General features: G+C 39.7%; 1 protein-coding gene across 5 annotated transcripts in view; it reads right to left on the bottom strand.

Annotated features, from left to right (window-relative positions):
* Positions 1–27,360, bottom strand: part of INPP4B (inositol polyphosphate-4-phosphatase type II B) — a 423,416-nt gene that overhangs the window by 42,625 nt on the left and 353,431 nt on the right. For all 5 annotated transcript variants that reach the window (XM_068990082.1, XM_068990083.1, XM_068990085.1 and 2 more), the window contains 2 exons: positions 10,630–10,742; positions 7,049–7,203 (listed from right to left, as the gene is read on the bottom strand). In XM_068990082.1, coding sequence (XP_068846183.1) covers positions 7,049–7,203; positions 10,630–10,742 — 268 coding nt within the window. The remainder of the gene's footprint in view (positions 1–7,048; positions 7,204–10,629; positions 10,743–27,360) is intronic.

The following is a 27,360-nucleotide window of genomic DNA, read 5'->3' as shown; positions in this document are numbered from 1 at the left end:
TCAGCCATCATTTTATAAACTTCTGCTATAGATATCAAGGAAGAATTTGGCAATACACATACACTTCAAAGAAAGGACAGATATACCAGGTTTATAGTCGTATCACAAAGTCATTAAAGTCAGTTACTGAAGGGTGGTTGATTTACGTGAGGCAGACTTTAGTCAAGTGGCTTTCAACCCCAGCTCTATCTCAGAGTCTGTGGTGGGACTCTGAGAGAATCTCTGCTTTGGTTTTACAATATAGGCAATTGCTAAGAGTTCCTTACAGAGTCATATCTACCCCAACTCCTCATCAGCTTCCTAATATGAAGAGGATTTTGTGCCACTTCAGTCAAACAGACTGTAGCTAGTGGCACATGTTGGGAGCATGAAGCATAAGTAATAAGGGATATATAGGAAAAGAGAGGGTCTGAAATTTTTGAAAACAGGACAAAGGCCACAAGGACAAGTTGAAATTATCATGGAGTAATCATGGTAAACAAATCATGGCAAACAAAAACTGAGTCACGTGACCACTGAGAATCTAGGGTCAGACAAGTCTCTGCACCACTGGGAACTTGAACTTTCTTTGACCTATACCAGACCCAAGAACATCACCAGGTGTACTCAGAACAATACCTGCCAGCTGCAACCTTATGGTCTCAGGGTCTCTCCTTGTAACTGCAACCATTTGGGACGCCAACCAATCCTCGCTTAACAAGCACACTTAGTCTTGCCACACACAGCAGTGTTCAGTCATGTCCGACTCTTTGCAACCCCATGGACTATAGCTCGTCAGGCTCCTCTGTCCATGAGAATTTTCAGATAACAATACTAAGTGGGTTGCCATTTCCTTCTCCAGGGGATCTTCCTGACACCAACCTAAGTCTCTTTTGTTTCGCCAGTTCCAATTATAATTCTTGATAAACAACTCATGGGACTAACTGTAACCTTGTGGGTTTTTGCCTTTAAAAGCCTCCCCTATTTTGTAGTCTGGTAGGACAGAATTCAGGGCTTCCCAGGTGGCTCAGAAGTAAAGAATCAGCCTGCCAAGTAGGAGATGCAGGTTCGATTCCTTGGTTGGAAAGATCTCATGGAGAAGGAAACGGCAACTCACTCCAGTATTCTTGCCTGGGAAATCCCATGGACAGAGGAGCCTGGTGTCCATGGGTTCACAAAAGAGTCAGACAGAACTCAGTGAATAAACACAACAATAAAACACAACACAATTGTTTGTTGAATTTGCGTCTCCTGGGTTGCAGCCCTAAATAAACACCTTTTTTATTTCAATCATGTCTGTTTCTAAAATTTTGGTTGACAGATTCAGCCTGTGATGGTAGATTGTGGCCTGTTTGTTTTTGAGTTTGTATCCAAACCTCTTTAAAACTTTCACTTTCATTTTGTGGAACTTTTGCTTATAAATATGTCACAACTGAGTGATAATTTCCCTTGCTTATTTCCAACTGCCTAGGTATGTGCAAAACTTCCTAACAGATAGGACCTGAACATTTTAGAAACCTATGTTATTCATTCACTCATTCACTGAATATTTATTGAGAACCTACCATAACTAGACTTTATTCTAGTACTGGAAATATAGAGGTGAACAAGAAAAAAAAATCCATACTCTCATAGAGTTTACTCTGGTGAAAGGGCTTCTCAACAAGCAGGGAGATGAAGCTTTATTTATCGATAACACTTCTCTCATCCATAAGTAATTTGAAACTTATAGCAATAAGCAGTATAAAAAAGTAAAATTTAATATAGATAGGGGAAAAAATACAACTAGCCAAAAAGCAATGGTATTATAACCATGGTGAACTTTTAAAAATATCCAGAGTAAATATCCTGAAAGGTGGTTAGAATAATTCAAACATAAAATAAACCAAGACTGATATTAAATAAAATAAACAATTTAATACCTTTAAAATATAATCAAACTCCATTAAAATGCTAGTTTTTTTTTAATCCAGCATTGTGTCCTAGAATATTTATAAAGTTCTTAAAAATTTTGTCTCTGTCTCAATGATAAACTGTGCACAGTCCAAATATAAGTAGTTTTTAAATGCCTCTGAACCAGTTCCAGTGTCCATCTAAAAGTCACCATCTGAAGGGTAGGACTTCTGATCAGGTGGCAGAACGAAGAGCTCTGCAAATCTTTGTCCTCCTCCCAAAGCTATGACACTGAAAAATATTGTCCAAACCAATCATTTAAGCACCCTAATAATCAGCCAAAGTCAAGCAATGAGTGGAAAAGAGTTTCTACTTGGAAAATTGCTGACTGGTTGGCTTAAAGCTCAACATTCAGAAAACGAAGATCATGACATCCAGTCCCGTCACTTCATGGGAAATAGATGGGGAAGCCGTGGAAACAGTGCCAGATTTTTTTGCGGGGGTTCCAAAATCACTGCAGATGGTGACTGCAGCCATGAAATTAAAAGACGGTTACTCCTTGGAAGTAAAGTTACGACCCACCTAGAGAGCATATTGAAAAGAAGAGACATTACTTTGCCAACAAAGGTCCATCTAGTCAAGGCTATGGTTTTTCCAGTGGTCATGTATGGCTGTGAGAGTTGGACTGTGAAGAAAGCTGAGCACTGAGGAATTGATGCTTTTGAACTGTGATGTTGGAGAAGACTCTTGAGAGTCCCTTGGACTGCAAGGAGATCCAACCAGTCCATTCTAAAGGAGGTCAGTCCTGGGTGTTCTTTGGAAGGAATGATGCTAAAGCTGAAACTCCAGTACTTTGGCCACCTCATGCAAAGAGTTGACTCATTGGAAAAGACTCTGATGCTAGGAGGGATTGGGGGCAGGAGGAGAAGGAGACGACCAAGGATGAGATGGCTGGATGGCATCACGGACTCGATGGACGTGAGTCTGAGTGAACTCTGGGAGTTGGTGATGGACAGGGAGGCCTGGTGTGCTGCGATTCATGGGGTCGCAAAGAGGTGGACACGACTGAGCGACTGAACTGAACTGACTGAAGGAAGAAGAGAGCCAGTCTACGGTCTTCCTATCCGGGCTACTCCCACTCCCGTCCCTCTTCCAGAGTGGGGTCGCCATGGAAAGCAAGAACTTTGCTGCCCCAGGCTCTGAATGCATTTGAAGAGGAGTGGAAAAATCACACACCCCAGCACAGTCAGAAGCATTAGTAACCTTGTGCTTGTGCTAAGGTCGCTTCAGTCATGTCCGACTCTTTGCAACCCCATGTAGCCTGCGAGGCTCCTCTGTCCATGGGATTCTCCAGGCAAGAATACTGGAGTGGTTGCCACGCAAACAAATGCTTCCAGCAATCCTCACAGCTGGCCTCAGGCTGCACTTCCATTTGGGCCACTCCCCAGAGCAAGTGGTCTAGTCATGAATGCAATGGGCAAGGAAAGCCCGGCCATCAAGAGAGCCACGGAGGGCTTTGATCAATTTCCACACATCTCGGGTTGACTAGTAGGACCTAAAAAGGCCTGATGGGAATAAAAGGTAGGATGGATACAAGAATTCTTGAACTGGAATATATTTCCAAATTAACACACAGATACATCAACAAAGCCTCTAACTGGCTCGAACTGTTTGAACAGAACTTCTGTCTAATCAATGACTGACACTAAATTACTGAGAGCCAAATGCAACCCCAGGAAATAAGGCTTAGACATAAAAAAAAACGGAACTACAGTTTCAAAACATAATTTAAAACACAATTTTAAAAAGATATGGAAAAGTTGCTACACAGTTCTGAAAAACGGAAGGCAACAGAAGGTATTCATATTAATATTTATATTGTTCTTCATTGATTCAGCCACTGTTTATATTTATTTCAGTCTGGACCAGACTTCTCAGGTGGCACCAGTGGTAAAGAATCTACCTGCCAATACAGGAGACTCAAGAGATGTTAGTTCAATTCCTGGGTTGGGAAGATCCCCTGGAGAAAGAAATAGCAACTCACTCCAGTATTCTTGCCTGAAGAATTCCATGGACAGCAGAGCCTGGCAGACTACAATCCATGGGTTGCAAAGTTTAGACACGACTGAGCACACACACACACACACACACACACACACACACACACACACTGACGACCAGATACTGTGCTCAATGCCCAGATATTAATACAATAGTGAACATGATAAGGTTGAAAGCAAAAAGTCTGCATTCTAGAACTAGAGTTTTCTCTTCAAATCTCAGAATTTGGTCAGAATACTCTAGTCTGGTACACAGTCTCAACTTTCTCAAAGTATGTAGTTTTTATGACATACGGTTTAAGTAATATTTTGACTAACATGTGAAGCAGTCAAATACATAACCAAATAATTTGAAGTGACAGCATTTCGTGTTGCTTGGTATAAAGAAAATAACATTAAATATAACTAAGGCAAACAAGGTCTTACTGTACAGCACAGGAAAAAAATGTAAGTAAGGCATCTGTGTTTTCGTGCCAGCTCTGGTACTTTCTGAGTAGTCTTTGCCAAAACACTCTACAGAGTTCCATTTCTTTATTCTAATGGTGAAGTAGATTTGACTAAATTTCTAAGGCAATGCCTTAATCTCAAATTCTACGATTATTTGTCAGGGCATACAACAATATACATTCACATAAAATATTTATAAGACACCTATCTAGACTAACTTTAATGAATGCAACCCACTCATAATTAGCTTAGCATTTGTAAGCACATGTACATTTTCAAGGTGGTATTGAAATAGCTTATTTTCTTAAATAGATAAAACATTGCATGTGAAACCTTATTTATAAGATTTTAATATTAATATATGGTATTGGAGTCAAACCATATGTCATAATATATTCGCAAAAATACATAACACTCATAATTGCCTAGACTTGATTGTCTCAGGAAGATCAAGACCCTTGATATTTATTTTTCTAACAAATACCATACAGTGATTGTTCTTAAGCATTGTTCTAATCCTGTAACACATATCCGTTCATTTAGTCCTTGAGACCTTCCTAAGAAGGGCTATTATCATTAGCATATTTGTTTTACATAAGGAGAAGACTGAGGAGCCAATTTGCCTCAGGTAGTAAGGCAGGATGAGATTAACTTCTTCTTGGCTGGTAAGTGGCACGTGACCAACGTTCAAACTCAGGACAGCTGGCTCCCAAGTCCCTTCCTCCCATCTACTCTGCCCTGTGGCCAGAGCTTATAAAGCTATGGGCTTGTAAGATGGTACCCAGAGGGAAAGTATGGAAGTTATTTAAGACAATATATCTTATTTCCCTTAAACACACACACACACACAGACAAGTCCTCATACTCTCACACAGTACTCACATGTACAAAAAACCAAAGGCTAAATTCATCAGATTGGAAATTTACATATATATATGTATGTGTGTGTGTGTATATATATATATCACCAAAGTGGTGGGGATATGGAAGTCATGGTCTTCAACATTTTTGGATTAAATTCCTAGTGCCTTACTTTAGGTCACAATCCACAACTGAACCCCCATAAGTGTGATGTCATTAGCAAACATACTGACATATAATGTTAGTTCCTCCAGCCTTTATACTTTACCAAAATATTCAGTTTTATATTTCAACATGTATATGACAGATACACCCTTTATTTACCAGTCGGAAAAAATACCTTTCTAATTTAAGGGTCCTCTCTTACCTCCACCTTAAATAAACAAGTAACAAATTCAACTTGCAAATTACTTTATGTTGGTGGACTCATTCCAGTCCTCTGAGGTCTCTGACCTGGAGTAGTTTGTGCCCTGCCCTCCACACCTGGCATCTTTGTTCCATCCACAGTGATATTTGTACTTCTTAAATGCACAACAGAAGGTTTCATACTCAGATCCTGAATCTTCCCTGTGAGTGCTGAGAGATAATTTTTGAAAAAAGTCTTTTCTAACAACCAAACGTGTTTGTATGGCTGAGATGCTCATGTCAGGCCTCAAAGACATCCTTATACACTTATCCAAAAATTATGGTAGAACTCCACTAAACAAAGAAAGTGCCAAGAGACATGAAATGGGGTAAAAAAGAGGGCTTCAGAAACCTCTCATTAGCGGGGAAAACACACAGCGCAGAAAGAGCACAGGTGAGCGTTGCTTCTCCATGGAGAGACTACAGCAGTTAAAAGAAAAGCGAAGCTAATGACATGCCAGATAAGAAGCAGCCTTTTCAGTGCATCATATGACATTCCTTTTTGCAATCTGGGAGCCTGTCCCATGTTTCCTGTTGTGCTTTTGAGTCAGTCTTTGTAAGAAAGAGATAAGTTCCCTAAAGTTTCTAATTAACGTATGTCCTTGCTGATAGACCCTGGGAAAGAGGCACTTCTTCCTTCCCATTATGGCTTATATTTTAGATTTAATTACTGTAGAAATGAATCAGGAAACATGACTTCAGGCAGAACATTTTAAATGTCGGCGGAGTGATCATATTAATTCTCCATTTTAAAGGATCCATTATCCCATCTTTACGATGAGTGATGTGAAAATAATTTTAGGAAAGACGTTGAAGATGGGAAGACCCTACAAGCCATGCTAGGATGACCCGTTTGATGCTATTTTTCGGATAGCTTATTTGTTTGGATAAAGATTTCGTTTTATTTTATGTGTACAATTAAGGACTTGTACATAAAGGAACTGTACTCTTCAAGTGTTTTACATGAAGGAACCTGAGCCCTTCAACTTGGGTTTAAATGTGCTAATGAAATATATCCACCATTCACATGATCAAAATTTGGTCACATTTTATTGCCTAAAATGAATAGAGGAAATACAAAGTTATTTTATCTTTCATGTCATGAGCTCAAAGTCAAGGAAATGCAGTGAAGTTACTAAATGTTTGGTCCTCCAGTAAAACATGTATTAAGAAAAAGAAAAACCTTAAAATAACCATAAAAGAAAAAATAAGGTCTTACTGTACAGCACTGGGAATATCAATATCTTGTGATAAACCATAATGGAAAAGAATATGAAAATGAATATATATACATATGTATAACTAAATAATTTTGCTGTTCAGAAATTAACACAATATTGTAAATCCACTACACTTCAATAAACATTTTTTAAAAAGAAAGAAGTTGAAAACATGTGGGCTACCTTCTCATACAATCCAGTGCTCGGATAAAGAAGTCCTTATGTAGCTGATGCTCATCTCTCAGGATTGAGCACTGTTCAAGCGTCACAGACATCGACGTCCTGTCTTTGGCACTTTTACAACAGGTGAAACGAATGCCATTTAGCTTGCGACAAATCTGCAACAGACATACAAATGGTTTCTTGTTTATTTGTAGATTACTCTCAAGCATCAGAGTCCTCTAAACACTCCTAGTCTAAACTTACCAAATTTATGCTAATTTTATGAAAGTCAACTATTTCAATATGCCCTGTGGAATGGAAAAATAATACCTTTTCATTTCAAAAGCTGATGGAATAGATTTAATTTATTTAGCTCTTTGTACATGAGGTGTGGGGCTGTTGAAGGCATGTAAGATGGTAAATATTCCTCAGAGGCAGCGATGCTCTGAGAGGGTATCTAAGCTGCAGGGGCTAATGATAATAATCACAGCTCAGAAGTGACATCTTATTAGTGACGGGGGAAAAAAATCTGTATTTCCTGGATAAGACACTTGACTTGAATCTTAAAGAGCTAATACCTTCTCACATATGTTTGAAATAACCTTTGCTAATCTCTGTGGGATATTATGAGACTTTAAACATCCACAAGGTGCCAAGTGCAGCAGATAAGGAAACCACTCATCAATGCAACTAACAAGAACTAGGACGCCACAAATGGCCACTGTTAATTGCGTATCTACTGTGTACCTGGTACAATGCTAATAAATTTCACATAGATCTGCTCTTCCAATTTAACTGCACACGAAGCCTGGAGGAAAGCATATTCATCTTATTTTACAGATGAGAAAATTGAAGTTCAGATAGGTAAGATGACTTATGCACAACAGAGCAGAGCCAGGGTACTAACATAACTCTATCTAACAAGGACCAAGTCTTTAACTTCTGCCCTATTCTGCTTCTCTCTGTAATTCTTTTTTTCTTGTTATTCTGATGTAAGCCAGAAGAAGAATCTCTGAGTAGCAATAATTTATGGGCTCATTGCCTTCTAGGTAACAGGTGAATCACTCCATTCTATTCTCTTCCCTGGCCCTGGTAATGCTCTGATATGCAACACCAATCATCAACGTAGCATCAACAGTGTTAATCAACATGTACTTAAGATACATTTAATGTGATGAAATACAGGTCTGCTTTATTATCTGCCATCAAGGAAGCCTTAACAGTTGCCTACTTTGAAAAGAGGGTATAATGAAACAGTTCATCAAGGGGTTTTACCATGATTTAAATATGACTCCAACACTTAGCTTAGGATTTACAACTCCTTAATAGATCTTAAGTAAATACTTTCTCACCCTCTTTAATGTGACTAGAGAAATGTGAGAGCATGATTGGAACATATAATCTTTTTTTTTAATCTAGAAAACTCTAATGCTTTTAAATAAACAGTATTTCAAAATTTTTCATATAAAATAACAAAAGCTTTACTAAATTTATAATAGCAGTATATAGACCTCAATGGTCACTTGTGAGAGATGATCTTTAAAAAGAGTGAATATTCTTTAAAATGCACTGTCACAATTATATGCAGCTATCCTATTAAGGATATTTCATGTCAAATTTAAAAAAAAAGAGGAAGCTTGGGCAATTCCTTCGAAGCAGACTGGTTGGGTCTTCATTTCTGTATTTCACAACTCTTTAGAGCTAAATGAGCTTAATTTAACATTTAATTTAACATTAGCTTAATTTGGTGTTTGGTATTTTTAAGTTCTCATTTTCAGTTTTTAAATTTCATTGAGATAAAATCAAATAGCTTTATATTTTTAATTAGAACATAAGACAGTAAAAAAAAAACAATATTTCATTGTTTTAAAGAAGAAATAGAGACAAAAATTAAAATTCTGTGGAAGATGTTGAAGGGAATTTCTATATTTCTTGAAGAGTAATACCAAGGTCCTGGTTTACAAAGAGGATACTGAAACTCATGTATCACTCTACAGACATGCTATTTATAGTTAAGCCAATATTCCTAGAGAATGTCAAATTTGCACACTATGGGTGTTGTACATTTATCAAGGCAGGCAAACATCCATTCATTCATTCAGTGGGAAGTTGTGAGTAAGCCATATTTGACTGGTATATATGTTTCAAAAACATTTTCAGAAACATGTAGGATTTATGGGAAATTTCTTTATATATTCAAATAAGAAAACTACATGTACCAGAAAAAACATACACTTGTGGTTCTGCGCATCCTTAATTTAAAAATTTACATGACTGACAGTACGTATATGATGACACGTGTATATGTTCCTAAGTTGTCAGCTAGCCTTGAGAAATTATCAAAGTCCTTTTGTGCTATCATGTCATTAGTAATGTTGCAAAAATAACTTATGACCTGTCTTTGTGAAATTTTTCTGAGAATTAGCAACCATAGCAGTCTTTGAAGATGTAAAGAGCAGACATGGGACAAAGAACTATTAAAAACAACCTCATGTAATGCAGGATGATGCTAAATGGGACCAGTGTAAATGAGCTGCTCAAAAGCAATCTTTCATACTGTTACCTTTGATGTTCTTCCCTGGGGCTCCAAGAGGGCATGAAGGGAAACCAAAGCAGCTTTCCTCTGCCTTGTTCTTGGTAAATTATTTTATATATACGCATGGTAAATTATCCATTCCTTTTCCCAGAAGAGAGTAAGTAATAATCGAACCGTTTGCAGTAGGGGAAAGCCTTTGTTTTAAGTACTATTGATTGAAAATGAATAGCACACATGAGAAGATCTGTTACACTGAACTCCAAATCACATAAGCAGCCCTGTATGTGCAGTAAGTACAAATATGACATGCATCAAAAAGATCTCCAAAGCGTGTCTTTCCTGATGAAAAGATCCTTTCCTAGTGCAAGGATCTCTGGGCCTGAATGTTTAACAAAATTCATACGTTCATGTGAGCTATGCCTGAATGGTTGCCAGATAAGAGCTTAAAAATATAGGCATAGTTTTCTCCCTTGATCTTATAGAAACCTGGGGTGGGAAAGCAAATATATCTTTTACCTTGAGGGTGCCATTAAATGAGAAAAGACCATACAAAATATAGCTCATTACTCCAAGAGCCATCCATCGGTAATAAATTCTATGCCAGTATCGAGATGAACAAGCGCATTTACAAGCTCATTAACAAAACACTATGTCCAGGAGCCCTACCAAGGCTGTGAGTCAGAGATCGGATAATCACATTCTGTTGACACCATACTTCTCTAGGGCATCACTTCAAAACCATAGTGAGATGGGCAATTGACACTGCAACTCACAATATCAAGAAAATCACAGACACTTGATTTTAACCTCAAAGTAGCAAACACATCCTGAATTTATAAGAAAAGCTAATGAATAGGATTTTTTCTTGCTGAATACATCTTCTATCTTGTGTTCTAGTCTGTTGATAAGCTAGATGCTTAATCTCTTGGATAATGGAGAGTGACATCGGGTAACCCAAAGTGCAGAAGTTGGACCCTACAGAGCAGATACCCAATATGCTTGCTGATTGATCATCATGGTGACAAGTTCAACCAAAACACATAAAATTTGACAGGAGAGTGCCTACCGTTGCAGCCAGCCACATGATTTCTACATTCTTTCTCTTTTTGGCTTGGATATTTTGATGGAGATTTTCTAGTAATCCTTTTAAATCATTCTGTTCTTGAAAATGTGAAATGTCTGAAAAACAAGAAAGGAGGAGGGGGAAAGGAAATTTGTGTTAGAGTTAAGCTGCCCACAGGGTTTTTTAAAACATATTTGTAAAGGCAGTTTCCAAAACAACAAATGCCACTTTGGAGCAGAGTATTTGAGGATAATCATACTTCCTTACTTACTCATACTTTACTTAGAAATATGCCTCAGTTTCCCTCATTCCCTATTGTGTATAACTGGTCATATAACAGTCACCAAGAAGGGAAAAGTTTTAATGATGAGTGCTGCCTCACTTCAATGAAAGCATACAATGTGGATGAGGTGTGAGACACAACTTTCCATTTTTAGTGACCAAGCAGCTAGTCTGAATCACGAGATGATATCAAACTGAATATCTCAGAGGTGAAATTTGAAGTTCAACCAAAACACATGAAACCAGTTTCTACGTAGCAAGATTCTTCAACTTAGGTGATACTGACATTTTGGACTGGCTAACACGTTGTGGAGAGTGGGCCTATAGTCTGTGTTGTGGGATGTTAAATTGCATTCTGACTTCTATCATTTAGAAGTCATTAGTACCCTTGCATTGTGATAATCAAAAATATCTTCAGACTTTGCAAACGTGCCTTATAAAGTCTATTCTGGTTGAGAACAAGTGCCATTAAGGAGCAGAGGTATGGATGGAAAGAGGAACAATGTAAGAGGCAATAGTTAATTATATGCAATAACTGAAGAAGGGAGCAGGAAGTGACCGATTGCTCAGATCTCTACATACTCACAACTAGAGCATGGGTAGCCAATGGCATATGGTTCATATTTAAACCTAAGGAAATGTACGTTATGACATAGTGTCCCTGAGTCTCAGTGAGATGGAATTCAAGTTTAGAATACAGAGATGGACACAAAAAGCCTAAGAAAATGGTTGGGTTAATACCATCATACTATACTCTACCATGGAATCCACAAATTAAGGGATGAAGAACTCCTGAGAGCTATAACTGAGGCTAAAAGCAGAAGAAAATACATAAGAACAATATGGATTATACCCAAGCTATCTTGTTACATTGAAGAGACAGATATATTCCTGAATCTGATCACATTAAAAATGACACAAATAAGCTTTAATTATAATGAAGCTTTACACTTTCCAAAATTGTACTAGATATTACCTTTTATTAAAATAATATATCTGAGTAGTTCTTGACTTCAGCTCCAGAGAGCAGAGGAAATATGTCCTAATAAAATGTATTTGCAATTTTTATCTACCAAGAGTGGAAGTGGTTGGTGAAATGGAACTAAGCATTGAAAACAATTATATATCATCTTGAATTTCATGTCCACAAAATAGAAGAAGGTCGGGACAATCCAGATTCATATCCTGTTTTAGGAAGGTGAGATGCAAATTTTTCAATAAACATATGCATGATTCCACTTTATTAGTTCCTAAATGGGAAAGCTGTCAAAAGTCGATTTTTCACTGTGTAACGGTAGACGATTCCTTTTTCCTTTTCTAATTTTTGTGGCCACAATGTGTATGTGGGATCTTAGTTCCCCAACCAGGGATAGAACCCACACCCCCTGCATGGGAAGCATGGCGCCTTAATCACTGGCTGACCAGGGAAGTCCCAGTGATTCTGTTCAGAAAGAGAAACTTTCCCTAAAGACCTCGCATTGTTAGGTAGGAGACTCTGATACACAGAGACCTGAAGAGGACACAGCCTAAGGATAAAGGAGAGGATGGATAATACAGAAGGCCCTGAAGAGAACTGCTGAGGCAGCGCAGGACTCACTCGCTACGGGAAGACACTAGGGACAAGCATGGTGCCTTCTAGTTGACGCTTATAGTGCGGGAGGAGTAAGTCGGGTCTGCCATCATGGCTCTTAATGTTGATAAATGGCAAACAAAATAAAACCCCATTAATCCATGGCTCAGAATAATAATCAGCAATTTTAAATGATGAAAAGAGTGTATCATTGACATAGAAAGTGCCCTTGGCATTGCTGAAAGGAAAAATCAGTCATATTAATAAATGAATTTATTTATATAACACTGTATGTGCGCATGTGAATTTATTTGTGTGCCAGTGTGTGTGTGTGCACACGCTTGCCTCTCTATGAAACTGCAGGCAGAACAAGACATCAGTTTAGATACTAACAGTGTTCATCTTTGGGTTGCGAGCCTTAGGGTGATTTTTCAGCTGCCTTTTAAAAAAAAATATATATATTTTATATTGAAATATAATTGATTAACAATGTGTTAGTTTCAGGTATAAAGCAAAGTGATTCAGTTATACCCATACATGTACCTATTCCTTCTCAAATTCTTTTCCAGTTTAGGCTATTACAGAATATCGAGCAGAGTTCCCTGTGCTAAACAGTAGATTCTTCTTGGTTATCTGTTTTAAATATAGCAGTGTGCACATGTCAATCCCAAACTCCCAAATCAATCCCTCACTCAACTGTTTTTTTTTTTTTTATGTCATTTGGGACACTTACAATAAATATGCATTGCTTTAAAATAGTAGTTATTTCAAAAGCAAGGGAGAACAGAGTACACATGTATAAGAAAAGGGAGAAAAAAACCCGAATTCTTATAATACAAAGACCTGACCTCCAAGTCTCCAAGGTCAGCAGGGTGGGATGGATTTTTAAACCATTATTAACTGCAAGTGTATGCGGTCATGGGCTATGACACAAGACAGTAAAAATAATATTAGGGGTCTAAGAAAAGGAGTGGCCAATTCAGTGAAGAATAGTCGGATTTGGAAGGGTTTCTAACAAAGGTAGTGCTTTGTGTCTACTGAGAGCATTTTATGCTGAGAGAAAAGTGTCAGCAAAGGCATGGACCTTTGAGGCAGCACTGTGGAAACAGGAAAAGTGGGAGTTCACCATGTCCTTGGAGAGCATGATCGCAGAGGCAAGAATTATGAAGAGTTTTGCTACTATTCTGAGATTTTTGAGCTTCCTCCTTAAAAAATGGGAGCACCTGTTGAATTTTAAATATGGACATAACCATATCTGAGAGGTCCCTGAGACACTTTCTGAAATCACCTGGTATAAACATTTCAAACATTTCCAACATTTTTGAAAGCAGTAGAAAAGAATTTTACTTCATATAATTCTCCAGCTAGGCACACGTTTATCCCTTTGTAACACACATTTTATGAAATCTATTTACCCTTGGGCTTCACTGGTGACTCAGATGGTAAAGAATCTGCTTGCAATGCAGGAGACCCAAGCTTGATCCCTGGGTTGGGAAGATCCCCTGCAGAAGGGAGTGACTACTCACTCCAATATTCTTGCGTGGGAAATCCCATGGACAGAGGAGCCTGGCGAGCTACAGTCCATGGGTAGCAAAGAATCAGACAGGACTGAGCAACTAACACTTTCATATTCACATTCCATGTTGCTTTCTTTTGAATGTTGTTCCCAACCCACCAAAATGATTTAACATCTACAGGGTCAACATGGGAAAAAAAAAAAAAAAAAACTTGCAAAGCATGGATTTAAGGTAATCCTATATTCAAGATGTTTAGGTGACTGTTTCATAAGGTTTATAGTCAGAGGAGACAAGTCAAAAACCCAGTGTCTCCAGCACTGTGCCAGTAATTTTGCACCAAACTGTGTTAGAGTCTTCAGTTAGCTGGTGGCATAAAAAAGCAATTCCAGTATTAACACAATAGATCAGCTTCCTCAGAATTCTGAGAATCCAGAACAAAGCATAATAACTTTTCAAAATGATTTAGTTTCATAGTTGATGTGAAGATTTTTAAATCAGCCATTTTAAACAGACTACAAGGTTCCTAAAATAAGGCAAACAAATGGCCATCCTTTGCTCATTTCTACCACATAAAGACAGTGCTTTCAGATACAGAGAAATGATGATCCATAGAAATTTCACCCCTTCTCCTTATGGCATGCTTTTTAGAAGGAAGACATTTGATGATCTTAAATTTTTCAAGCCACCGTTTCTATTTCTGTAATGATAAAACTTGCTTTATTCAGGGCACACCCCTATCAGTCCATCACTTTGATTGAGGCCATTTTTTTTTTTTTTTTTAACCCTGACACAAATCCTGCAGGCCCAGGAATTCCAGTCTGGTTCTAGAAACATGCAGAGTTAGTAATGACTAAATAGGTGAGATTTCAAGATATAATGATAGATCCTGAAATAGCAACTGAAAATCATGCTATACATGGAACGTGGATTGGTTTTGTTACTGAACCAACTGGGGTCTGTTCACCTACTCGGAGGGAAGCTAATCTACTGACTCTGAGTTGAGGTGAAGGTAAGTGCTGTGTTTACTCTCAGAGAAGGCAATGGCACCCCACTCCAGTACTCTTGCCTAGAAAATCCCATGGATGGAAGAGCCTGGTAGGCTGCAGTCCATGGGGTTGCTAAGAGTCAGACACGACTGAGAGACTTCACTTTCACTTTTCACTTTCATGCATTGGAGAAGGAAATGGTAGCCCACTCCAGCGTTCTTGCCTGGAGAATCCCAGGGATGGGGGAGTCTGGTGGGCTGCCGTCTGTGGGGTCACACAGAGTCGGACATGACTGAAGTGACTTAAAAAGTGTTTACTGTGGAGCACCAAGCAAGGAGTCCTGGATGGCTAGTGCTCAAAAAGCCTGAACCCCCCAGCTGACCTCAGCAAAGCATTTTTAAAGGCAAAATGAGGGAGTGGCATCCCAAGGATGTGATCAGCTTGTGCACAATTCTCTGATTGGTTGATGGTGACGAAACAGGGCAGTGTCACAGGCGTCAATAGGTCTGAGGGTTACATGCTCATGGTAGTCAGTAATTGATTTCTTCCATTTGTAATACAACTCAGAAATGTGCATCAGATACTGTCATCTAGGTATTTCGGAGAGGAACTACAACAGTGTCTAGGGGAGGCGTGTGTCCCATGAAGGCCTCATATAGAGTGTCCTGCTCAATTATAGTTTCCTCCAATGTAAATATAGCTGATAAATGTTGCTTTTGATACTCACTCTTGCATTACTCTAGGACTGAATTTAGATAGAGCAACTTAATCTCTATACTTATCTCCATAAAAGTATTCTTTTTTTCAAGCAGGGTTTAACAAAGTAATCAGAAGGTGAAAGGTATAAGAATTTGCATTGTATTATTGCTTATATTAAATAGCAGCAAAAATCTAAATGATGATTAAAGAGAGGTAATCTGTCATATATTTATATATCTTTATAATGACATGGAATCTAATTCCTTGTACCTCAGACGGTAAAGAATCTGTCTGCAGTGCAGGAGACCCGGGTTCAATCCCCACGTCAGGAAGGTATCCTGGGAATGACAAACCACTCCAGTATTTTTTTTTTTTTTAACTCCAGTATTCTTGCCTGGAGAATTCCATGGACAGGGGAGCCTGGCAGGCCACAGTCCATGGGATTGCAAAAGTCAAGACACGACTAAGTGACTAACACACATACAAAGTGAATAAACATGCTGTACGTATTAATATGAATGTATACTAAAAACGATATTGAGCAAAAAGCAAAAAGATTCAGACAAGATAAGAGCAATAATATAAAGCCAAATGTGCAAAAGTGTACCCTATTTTTATGGATACATACATATAGAGAAAAATCTGAGAGTATAAAACACCAAATTCAGGATATTGATTTTCTCAGGGAAGGAAAAGTTAGGGATGCGAACCCAACAGGGCACAACGGAGATTTCCAGCCTGTCTAGAAATACATGTTTCCTACAAAATTTCTGAGACTGATGGGTTCCAACATGTTTGTATTTGATGATTTGTGCTTTTTTGTTGTTACTTGGAACTTTCATAATTCTTTTTAAAGAAAGCACTGAGCCAAGATTCTAGGAAACGATTTCTAATGCCAACTCCATCCCTGCTTTGACATGTTGTCACAGACAAGTGGGTTAACCCCTCTGGCCCTGCTTCCTGAACTGCAGAGTGAGGACAATAACTCCATCATGCTTCGTCGACTTGAGGTGGGAAACAATGAATAAGAGTCTTGGCAGAAAAGGCAACATTATTAAATTCTGTGTCAACTCTGAAAAACAGAGGAAGATATTGGTAGTTCTTAAGAAAGAGCTCATAGCCTCAGATAGAAAGCTACTTTCTCAGGCAAAAGTCAGCATTTATCTAAAGTAAGAAATATGTTCTGACACAGAACAGGTGCACACACAGTCATGATTCCAAACATTTCCCCAAACATTTCCCCAGCGACTGTGCTCCCACCACTCCCTGATGGGACACAGCAGCTAAGTTCAGAGTCACTTTGCAGTAGCTATTTTTGCCCTGTTTTGTCAAATGGGATTTCTTGAACAACAACAGCTCTGAATATGACATTGACCTTATTCAAAGGCAGGGTGCTGACAAGTGAGAAGAATGAGACCATGAACTCTCAGCTCACTGAACTGTGATGCTAATGAGGCCAAGGCAATAGCTGCATCACCTCACGGTCAAATGGATTTTATGTTGTCAGAGAAGGTTCCAAGATGAACTGGAATTTACAGCTGCCTTCCCATCACCTTCCACCCAATTCTCAGTGGGGAGCAGGCACAACATTAACAAGGATCCCTCACACCCTCATTCTGCAGTCAAGTGGTATAAGCTCATCTCCGATGAAATCAGGACTACTTCAGGAATGAGCATCTAAATTTTAGCCAATTGGAACTTGACTTTGACCTTGGAAACTGTTTCAGGGTTATGTAAGTGACCTAAATTGTTCCAGGTAAGTGAGGGTCAGGCCTCTGTGAAGCAGAAGAGGAGGAAAGCTCTTTTAATCTCTTTACTTTAACATACAATTGACATGGGCTTCCCCAGTAGCTCAGGGGTAAAGAATCCATCTGCAATGCAGGAGACCCAGGTTTGATCCCTGGGTTGGGAAGATCCCCTGGAGGAGGGCATGGCAATTCACTCCAGTATTCTTTCCTGGAGAATCCCATGGACAAAGGAATCTGGCAGGCTACACTACATAGGGTCATAAAGGGTCAGACATGACTAAAGTGATTGAGCAGGCATGCACAGTTGAGCATGGAGATTAGAAGGAGGAAAAAGCTGTGAAAAGAAGAGAAGCGAAAAGCAAAGGAGAAAAGGAAAGATATAAGCATCTGAATGCAGAGTTCCAAAGAATAGCAAGAAGAGATAAGAAAGCCTTCCTCAGCAATCAATGCAAAGAAATAGAGGAAACCAACAGAATGGGAAAGACTAGAGATCTCTTCAAGAAAATTAGAGATACCAAGGGAGCATTTCATGCAAAGATGGGCTCGATAAAGGACAGAAATGGTATGGACCTAACAGAAGCAGAAGATATTAAGAAGTGGTGGCAGACCCAGATAATCATGATGGTGTGATCACTCACCTAGAGCCAGACATCCTGGAATGTGAAGTCAAGTGGGCCTTAGGAAGCATCACTACAGACAAAGCTAGTGGAAGTGACAGAATTCCAGTTGAGCTATTTCAAATCCTGAAAGATGATGCTGTGAAAGTGCTGCACTCAATATGCCAGCAAATTTGGAAAACTCACCAGTGGCCACAGGACTGGAAAAGGTCAGTTTTCATTCCAATCCCAAAGAAAGGCAATGCCAAAGAATGCTCAAACTATCGTACAATTGCACTCATCTCACATGCAAGTAAAGTAATGCTCAAAATTCTCCAAGCCAGGCTTCAGCAATACATGAACCGCGAACTTCCAGATGTTCAAGCTGGTTTTAGAAAAGGCAGAGGAACCAGAGATCAAATTGCCAACATCCACTGGATCACCGAAAAAGCAAGAGATTTCCAGAAAAACATCTATTTCTCCTTTAGTGACTATGTCAAAGCCTTTGACAGTGTGGATCACAAAAAACTGTGGAAAATTCTGAAAGAGATGGGAATACCAGACTACCTGACCTGCCTCTTGAGAAATCTGTATGCAGGTCAGGAAGCAACAGTTAGAACTGGACATGGAACAACAGACTGGTTCCAAATAGGAAAAGGAGTATGTTTAGGCTGTATACTGTCACCCTGCTTATTTAACTTATATGCAGAGTACATCATGAGAAACGCTGGACTGGAAGAAGTGCAAGCTGGAATCAAGATTGCCAGGAGAAATATCAATAACCTCAGATATGCAGATGACACAACCCTTATGGCAGACAGTGAAGAGGAACTAAAAAGCCTCTTGATGAAAGCGAAAGAGGAGAGTGAAAAAGTCGGCTTAAAGGTCAACATTCAGAAAACAAAGATTATGGCATCTGGTCCCATCACTTCATGGGAAATAGATGGGGAAACAGTGGAAACAGTGTCAGACTTTATCTTTTGGGGCTCCAAAATCACTGCAGACGGTGATTGCAGCCATGAAATTAAAAGACGCTTACTCCTTGGAAGAAAAGTTATGACCAACCTAGAGAGCATATTGCAAAGCAGAGATATTACTTTGCCAATAGTCAAGGCTATGGTTTTTCCAGTGGTCACGCATGGATGCGAGAGCTGGACTGTGAAGAAAGCTGAGCGCTGAAGAATTGATGCTTTTGAACTGTGGTGTTGGAGAAGACTCTTGAGAGTCCCTTGGAATGCAAAGAGATCCAACCAGTCCATTCTGAAGGAGATCAGCCCTGGGTGTTCTTTGGAAGGAATGATGCTAAAGCTGAAACTCCAGTACTTTGGTCACCTCATGCAAAGAGTTGACTCATTGGAAAAGACTTTGATGCTGGGAGGGATTGGGGGCAGGAGGAGAAAGGGACGACAGAGGATGAGATGGCTGGATGGCATCACTGACTCGATGGACATGAGTCTGAGTGAACTCTGGGAGTTGGTGATGGACAGGGAGGCCTGGCGTGCTGCGATTCATGGGGTCACAAAGAGTTGGACACGACTGATCAACTGAACTGAACTGAACTGAAAGTCAAGACTAAGAGTGATGAAATAGGGGAGGAAAGTATCTTTTCAGTGCTTCTAAGGCACTGAACCAACCCTCTCTTACAGGGTTGCCTGCCTTACGAATGACATTTTCAGTTTTTTTTCAGTGATGCCAGGTTGAGTTAGGGTTTCTATCACTTTCAACCAAAAGCATTCTAAGGTACATATCTGGTTATACAGGGATTTTTAACACTGACTAGCCATATTGCAAATGTTGGAGAAGGCAATGGCATCCCATTCCAGTACTCTTGCCTGGAAAATCCCGTGGATGGAGGAGCCTGGAAGACTGAAGTCCATGGGGTCACTGAGGGTTGGACACGACTGAGCGACTTCTCTCTCACTTTTCACTTTCATGCATTGGAGAAGGAAATGGCAACCCACTCCAGTTTTCTTGCCTGGAGAATTCCAGGGATGGAGGAGCCTGGTGGGCTGCTGTTTACGGGGTCACACAGAGTCGGACACGATCGAAGCAACTTAGCAGCAGCAGCTATGCTGCATTAGAGGTGAGTAAGTAGGAGTACTAATGGAAAGCATCCCACCCATCACTTCTACAGTGATGGTTTTAAAACATCTTTGTTTTACATTCTGTGACACTGCTTCTGTTAAGAAGATAGCATCTTTGTACTTTCATCTGGAAGCTGGGTGCATTTGTGACTGTGTTAACAAATAGAGGATGGCAGATGTGATGCTCTGTGATGTCAAGGTCATAACTAACTATGAAGCTGAAGTCTTATTCTCCTGGAGCGTTGCTGTCTATATTCCCTCTTTGAGGGCCTCGCCTATGGTAACCCCTGCACTATGTCTGCAGAGGCCCAAGTCACGTGGAGGGTCTTATTTAGGTATGCTAGTTAACAGCTTCAGCTGAGCCCAGCTTTTGAGCCATCCTAGCCCAGGTGTCAGAATGAGTGCAGAAGCCTGCTGCTGCTGCTAAGTCGCATCAGTTGTGTCCGACTCTGTGCGACCCTATAGACGGCAGCCCACCAGGCTCCCCCGTCCCTGGGATTCTCCAGGCAAGAACACTGGAGTGGGTTGCCATTGCCTTCTCTGGCAGAAGCCTGTAGACAACGTCATTTCCCAGTGATTTTAAGGGACACCAGCCATTCTTCTTTCCAAATGACATTCCTGGAGTAGGGAGAAACACCCTGCCTGAACACCTAACCTACAGAACCTGTGAGCACAAATAAAATGATTCTCATTTTAATCAGTAAACATGGATTGATTTATTACGTAGTAATAAATTATCAAAACAACTACAGTAAGGGGGAAAAAAAAAACCTTGGAAGGGACTGTATTTCTAAGTATGAAAAAAACGAACATATGATAAACAATGCTTTTACAGTCCACTCTGGTTAGTACTATATTCTGTAACTTTGTATCTTTTCTATAATTGATTCTGAAATAATTACAGTCAGCTGTACCAGCAAGCACACAAATGCAATCAGTTGAAAGCCAATGAGATGTCTTAAAATTGTTGATTATGTTTTTGGGGGCTATAGAATCCTGAAAACTATGAAGAAAAAGCCCCACTGAAACCATCTTTCCTTGAATTGTATTTTCAATTTACAATTTATGAAAAAAGCAATATTAGAAATCAAATATCAAACTCCCAACATGATCAGAAGTGATTAACATTTTGGCCTATATTCTTGCATTGTTTCATCTTAAATAAATTTCAAGGTTGCATCACCCATAGTAAAGAAAAAGACACACTTCAAAACTAATTGTTAAAATATATTAAAAGTAATGTGTTAGCAATTCTTTTAGAATTCCCACACTCACTATTGCACATTGAAGGCCATGGGACTTGGTGTATAGGGAAAATATTATAACACATTCATATTCTTCTATTTTCTTTTTTTCCAAAGAAATCATTCATGATTTAATTTAAGAATCTCTGAGCAATCTAGAGTCATGTTGAAGGCTGGGAGATGGACTGCAGGCAGGTGATACTCAAAAATTTAAGTTCTGCTTTCCTCTAGACATAGAGATATTTCTATTAATGGAAATCAGAAAATGTGAGTATGAAAAGGGTTTTTATGCAAATACATCCCCAGGTCAGTCTTCCTGAGAAGACTAGTTGCACTGCTTGGATTATTTTTTCCTGCTTTCAAGTGGCCTGGGTCCTTAGCACTGAGGAGCATTGGATGGTCACCTTTTTCCCTTCCAACTCAATTTCCAAGTTCCCCACATTTCAGAGCAACAGTAAGAAAGCAGCTGTTGCGAGCACACACTACACACACAAATCTGAAGACCAAAGCAAGAAGAGAGTTCTAAAAGCTTAGGACTGAGAGGGAAGCAGCTTTGGGGGTAACTTCAGCACCCCAGCTCTCTGCCCATGTAAGAGTCAGGCCACCCCCTCGTAAATATACCAAGGTCAAATGGGAGCCCAGAGAGGCAGACACATAATATGGCCTCCTCCGCAAAGGAAGGGCTCACCTCTGCCACAGCCCTCCTTTTTCTGATAATGAAGAAGGAATTGACTCCAAAACCATCAGAACAGAGGAAAGAGAAAAGAGAAGGTAGTTGACAAGAATGGGCTTTTCTCCAGCGGTCTCTGAATTATCTCTTTAGGTTCCTGGAGGCAGGTAACAATGAGATATTGAAACAGACTCACTGACTTAGAGAAAGAACTTATGGTTACCAGAGCAGGAAGTGGGGAGGGGAGGGACAGACTGGGAGTTTGGTATTGACATATCACACTGCTGCTGCTGCTGCTATGTGGCGTCAGTCGTGTCTGACTCTGTGCGACCCAACAGACGGCAGCCCACCAGGCTCCCCCGTCCCTGGGATTCTCCAGGCAAGAACACTGGAGCGGGTTGCCATTTTCTTCTCCAGTGCATGAAAGTGAAAGGTGAAAGTGCAGTCACTCAGTCGTGTCCGACTCTTTGCGACCCCATGGACTGCAGCCTACCAGGCTCCTCTGTCCATGGGATCTTCCAGGCAAGAGTACTGGAGTGGGGTGCCATTCACTAGTATGTTTAAAATAGATAATCAACTACTGTATAGCGCAGGGGGACACTGCTCAATATTCTGTAGTAACCCAAATAGGGAAATAACTTGAAACAGAATACGTATGGGTATATGTATAACTGAATCACTTTGCTGACACCTGAGACTAACACAACATTGCTAATCAACTATGCTTCAATATCAAATAAAAATGAAAAAAAGCATGAATCTTGAATGTTTCATATTATATAGAATAAAATAAAATAAATAACTCCTGAGGTATTGAAAAAGTCATAAATGAGGTTAAACAGAGGAAGACAATTTTGGAAATGAAGCTGCTTTGCAAGGCTCTAAAATGAAAAGAGAGAAAAGAATATAAGGCCTCCCTTTTTTTCCTTTCATATAGCTCTTTTTTGGCTTGAAGTGACCTCTAGTTTGATAATCTAGGATTCTCATGTATTTATAATTTATTGACAGTAACAAAATGTATTAATCTATGCACATTGCCATAGTTCCTTTTTCTGATGTGCCTGATAAAGAGAATTTTATCTCTGAGTCTTTGATTCGTGACCCCTACCTGACTTCAAAGAAGAGTTGTGCTTTATCTGGAGCTGTATGCTGAAAAACTGGAAGATGAAGAAAGACAAGGAGTCGGGGAGGTGAACTGGACTGTAATAAAGGCCCCAGCACTCATGGTTCTTGGAGAGGTGAAATGGTAGGTAGAGAGCGAATGTCTGGGAGAGTGATTTCTCAATAGATGAGTGAATTACACATGTGGAAAAAAGCATTTCAAAAGTAAGATAAGTTGCTGTCTCCTCTTTGATGTTTATAATTGAAAGTTGGAACTAATTTTTACTTGTCTTTATTTGTTGGGGACTTTACAGGATGTGGGCTTCCCTTGTAGCTCAGTTGGCAAAGAATCTGCCTACAGTGCAGGAGACCCGGGTTCGATCCCTGGGTTGGGAAGATCCCCTGGAGAAGGAAATGGCAACCCACTCCAGTATCCTTGGCTGGAAAATCTCATGGACAGAGGAGCCTGGTGGGCTGCAGTCCATGGGGTCGCAAAGAATTGGGCACGACTTAGCGACTAACACTTACAGGATGTGATACTATCCTGAAACTGAATTCACAGGAAACTGGCATTAATCAGGTCAAATTCAGATATTTATTTCCAAAAGGGAAGACGAGTCCTAAGATTTCTAATATACCCCTTACACCTCACTGTGAGACCAGTGAATTATCCTAACAATGATGGTTTCAGGAGCTCATCCTTATGAGGGTGCTCCAAAAATAAAAATGTACTTTTTAAAAAAAGATTACCAGAGAAGCAATGATCCATACAGATAGCTATGTGGATAGATCCATATAGAGAGCTGGGCTTCCCTTGTGGCTCAGCTGATAAGGAATTCGCCTGCAGTGCAAGAGACCTGCATTCAATCCCTGGGTTGGGAAGATCCCCTGCAAAAGGGAAAGACTACCCACTCCAGTATTCTGGCCTGGAGAATTCCATGGAATGTATAGTCCATGGGGTCACAAAGAGCTGGACACGACAGAACAACTTTCACTTTCATATAGATAGCTACTGAAAGAGCTTTACAATCAAATTTAACTGAATCAATGTGTACACAGGAAAAACAGAACTCTCTTGAGAAGCTCAAAGCACATACAACCATTATCTTATCTGTCTTGCTAATGTTCATAAGTGCAGTGTGACAACTTCTCATCCTGGAAACTGACACCGAAAATATTAACTTCCTTTCTCCAGTGAGATAATGGTAGATGATGAACAGGTACATAAGGATTAATTATTCTCATTTAGCTCATAATGAAATGGAGACACTCAAAGCATCAAGTGATTCACCTAAATGAACTTTTAATTGAATTCATATCTTTGGATTTCATGCCGTTTGGTGCATACTAAATAGACAGGTTTACTGGGTGTCCAGCCAATCTTCAGTGAGTGGTGAAGTCTAAAGAAAGAAGACCCCACTGGGAAGAAAGGAAGGTAGGAAAATGGAAGGATGACTCAAAGGCTAGAAATATGAGTCTTGATCCACACAAATCAGAGAACAGGGTTGATGCATCTGCTTTGTGAGGGGCATGAAGTGACAAAGAAGATGCAGAGATCAACGGTGACTTGAACAAGGAGGTGGCCATTGGCACGTGTGTATGCGAAGATGTGTGTCTATCTTTGCTACCTGTAGCGTTGTTTGTATTTACTGCTGTGATTCACCCTACAAGTTAAGAGACACTAGAATTCTTTGTCTCGTTTTACATGATGTAGAAAATTTAAACTGAATAATGTTTTTTTCATCACTTTTTGAAAAGATAGAGGACTGCTTTAAGAGACATATCAAATTAAAAAATTATCTTAATCTATATCAACATTACAAATTTTAACAGGTCAGTACATCAGAGTCTCTTCTGCAATGAGCTGAAAATAAATTTTAAATTCAGAAGATCAGGGTCCTTCAACAGCAGTGGAATAGTAGCAGCATAAGAAGTGAGAAGAACATTTAACGGGGAGTCAGAAAATAAAGAATTTATCCCTGTTCTCCCATTAGCGGGAGGTGTGAATCTGACAAAATCTATCCAGGATACTGAGCTCTTCATAACCAATTATAGGGTTAAACTACTTTAGTGTTAATCTTTAACTATGTCCTGAGGAACACGTATTTAAGAAGATGATGATGAATATTCTATGGGTTTTTTGGTAGTTCTACAATGAAATAAAAATGCTGTTTTAAATAAAATTAAACAAGTTTAGGTATTGTAGATTATGGCATAGTGGTAAAGAATCTACCTGCCAATGCAGGAGATGCAGGAGACTTGGGTTGATCGCTGGGTCAGGAAGATCCCCTGGAGTAGGAAATGGCAACCCACTCCAGTATTCTTGCCTGGAGAATCCCATGGACAGAGGAGCCAGGTGGGCTACAGTCCATGGGGTCACAGAGTCAGACACAATTGACCACACATGCTTGTAAGCACACGCTTAGATTAGGGTTGGCAAACTATGGCTTGCAGGCTAAACCCAGCCAATTCTGTGTTTTTATAAATACAGTTTCATTAGAATTCAGCCAAGTTCATTAATTTACATATTGTTAATGGCTTATTTTGCATTTCAATGGCAGAGTCCAGGAGTTATGACAGATCACATGGCCTGAAAAATCTGAATTATTTATCTGCAATCCTTTACATAAAATGAATGCTTGCTGTGCTACAGATCTTAAAATTGTCAGTGTGATCAAGTAAAGTCCCCAATCATTTGACTATACAATTCTTTCACTGCCCAACAATTATTGGTAGAAAGTACATTGTTTGGAATAATTTAGATTATTTCCAAGATCCAACTGTTCCCTGATTCTTCAAAACATTTGTTGTTGTTCACTTGCCAAATTGTGTCTGACTCTTTGCGACCCCACAGACTGCAGCACACCAGGCCTTCTTATCCCCTACCATCTTCAAAACATCCAACTAAACAAATGACCCAACCTATCCCCTTACCCATTCATAATTCAACAAATATTTATAGAGTATTAGCTATGTTCTGGACAATAATTTTGGTCATTGGGGAAAAAAGTCAACAAATAAACAAGGAGCCTTGTCCTCATGAAGCTTATGTTTCAATGAGGAGTTATAGCCAAGCAAGGTACTTGACATATTGTATACTAGATAATGACAGATGTTAGAACATAGATAGACACATAAAGCAAGAAGGGGACCAGGGCATGAGAGGTCGCAATTGTCAAGAGGGTGGTCAAGAGAGGCCTTACTAAGAAAGTGACGTTTGGAGAAAGACTTAAAGGAGGTGAGTGTTTTACATGGTGGGAAACATATAAGGCAGAGGAAACAGCCAAGGGAAAAATTCCTAAGAAACGGCTGGAGGTCTGTGTGTGGCAGAGTGAAGCAAGTGATGGAAAGAGGGAAAGACAAAGAGAGGGAAGGAGAGAGAGAAAGAGAGAGGAGAGTGGAATCACAAGATCAGAGGTTTTGCCAGATTATGGGGAGCTTTGTGAGAATTTAGACACATGGTAAGAATTTAGGGACATTGTAAGAATTTAGATTGTTACTTTGCAATAAAAAAAACAAGAGGCTATTGGATGGCTTTAAAGAGACACGTGATCAGATTTTCATCTTTAAAAGGTCACTTTGGCTGCTGTGATTAAAAAAAAAAAAAAAAAACTACTGAATGAGGTGGAGAGAGGAAACAGAGAGAGACCCGGAGAAGGGTTTTGCCATTATCTGGAAGCAAGAAGAACACGGATTTGCACACAGTTATAGCAAAACAGGTGAAGAGAGCTGGTCATACATTTTGAAAACAGAGCCAATGACATTTTCTGGTGGGCTGAACATGTGGTGTGAAAAACAGAGGAGTCAAGGGTGACTCATTATTTTCCAAAGCAACAAAAAGTTGGAAACGATTAAAAACTGAAATGGGGAAGACAGTGGGAGAAATAAACTTTTAAGGGCACATAAGGAACAGAGCTTGAGGTGTTGGCAGGATGAATGAGTTCAGGGAAGAGAGATGGGCTGGGGAGGCAGGTATGTGTGTCTATTAGTTGCTTAGTCATGTCCAGGGACTGTAGCCCGCCAGGCTCCCTGTCCATGGGATTCTCCAGGCAAGAACACTGGAGTGGGTTGCCATTCCCTTCTCCAGGGGATCTTCCCAACCCAAGGACTGAACTCAGGTCTCCTTCACTGCAGATGGACAGTATGGAGGTGGATAATGAGAGGAGGGTATTTAAAGCAATGAGGCTGTTCAACAAGGGAAGAGAGTGGCCATCTGTGGACTGAATGCTGGTACCCT

The sequence above is a fragment of the Capricornis sumatraensis genome, chromosome 17, assembly GCF_032405125.1.
Source record: "Capricornis sumatraensis isolate serow.1 chromosome 17, serow.2, whole genome shotgun sequence".
Classification (NCBI taxonomy): domain Eukaryota; kingdom Metazoa; phylum Chordata; class Mammalia; order Artiodactyla; family Bovidae; genus Capricornis; species Capricornis sumatraensis.
The sequence above is the reverse complement of the archived record's forward strand: the minus strand, read 5'-3'. Positions and strand labels throughout refer to the sequence as shown.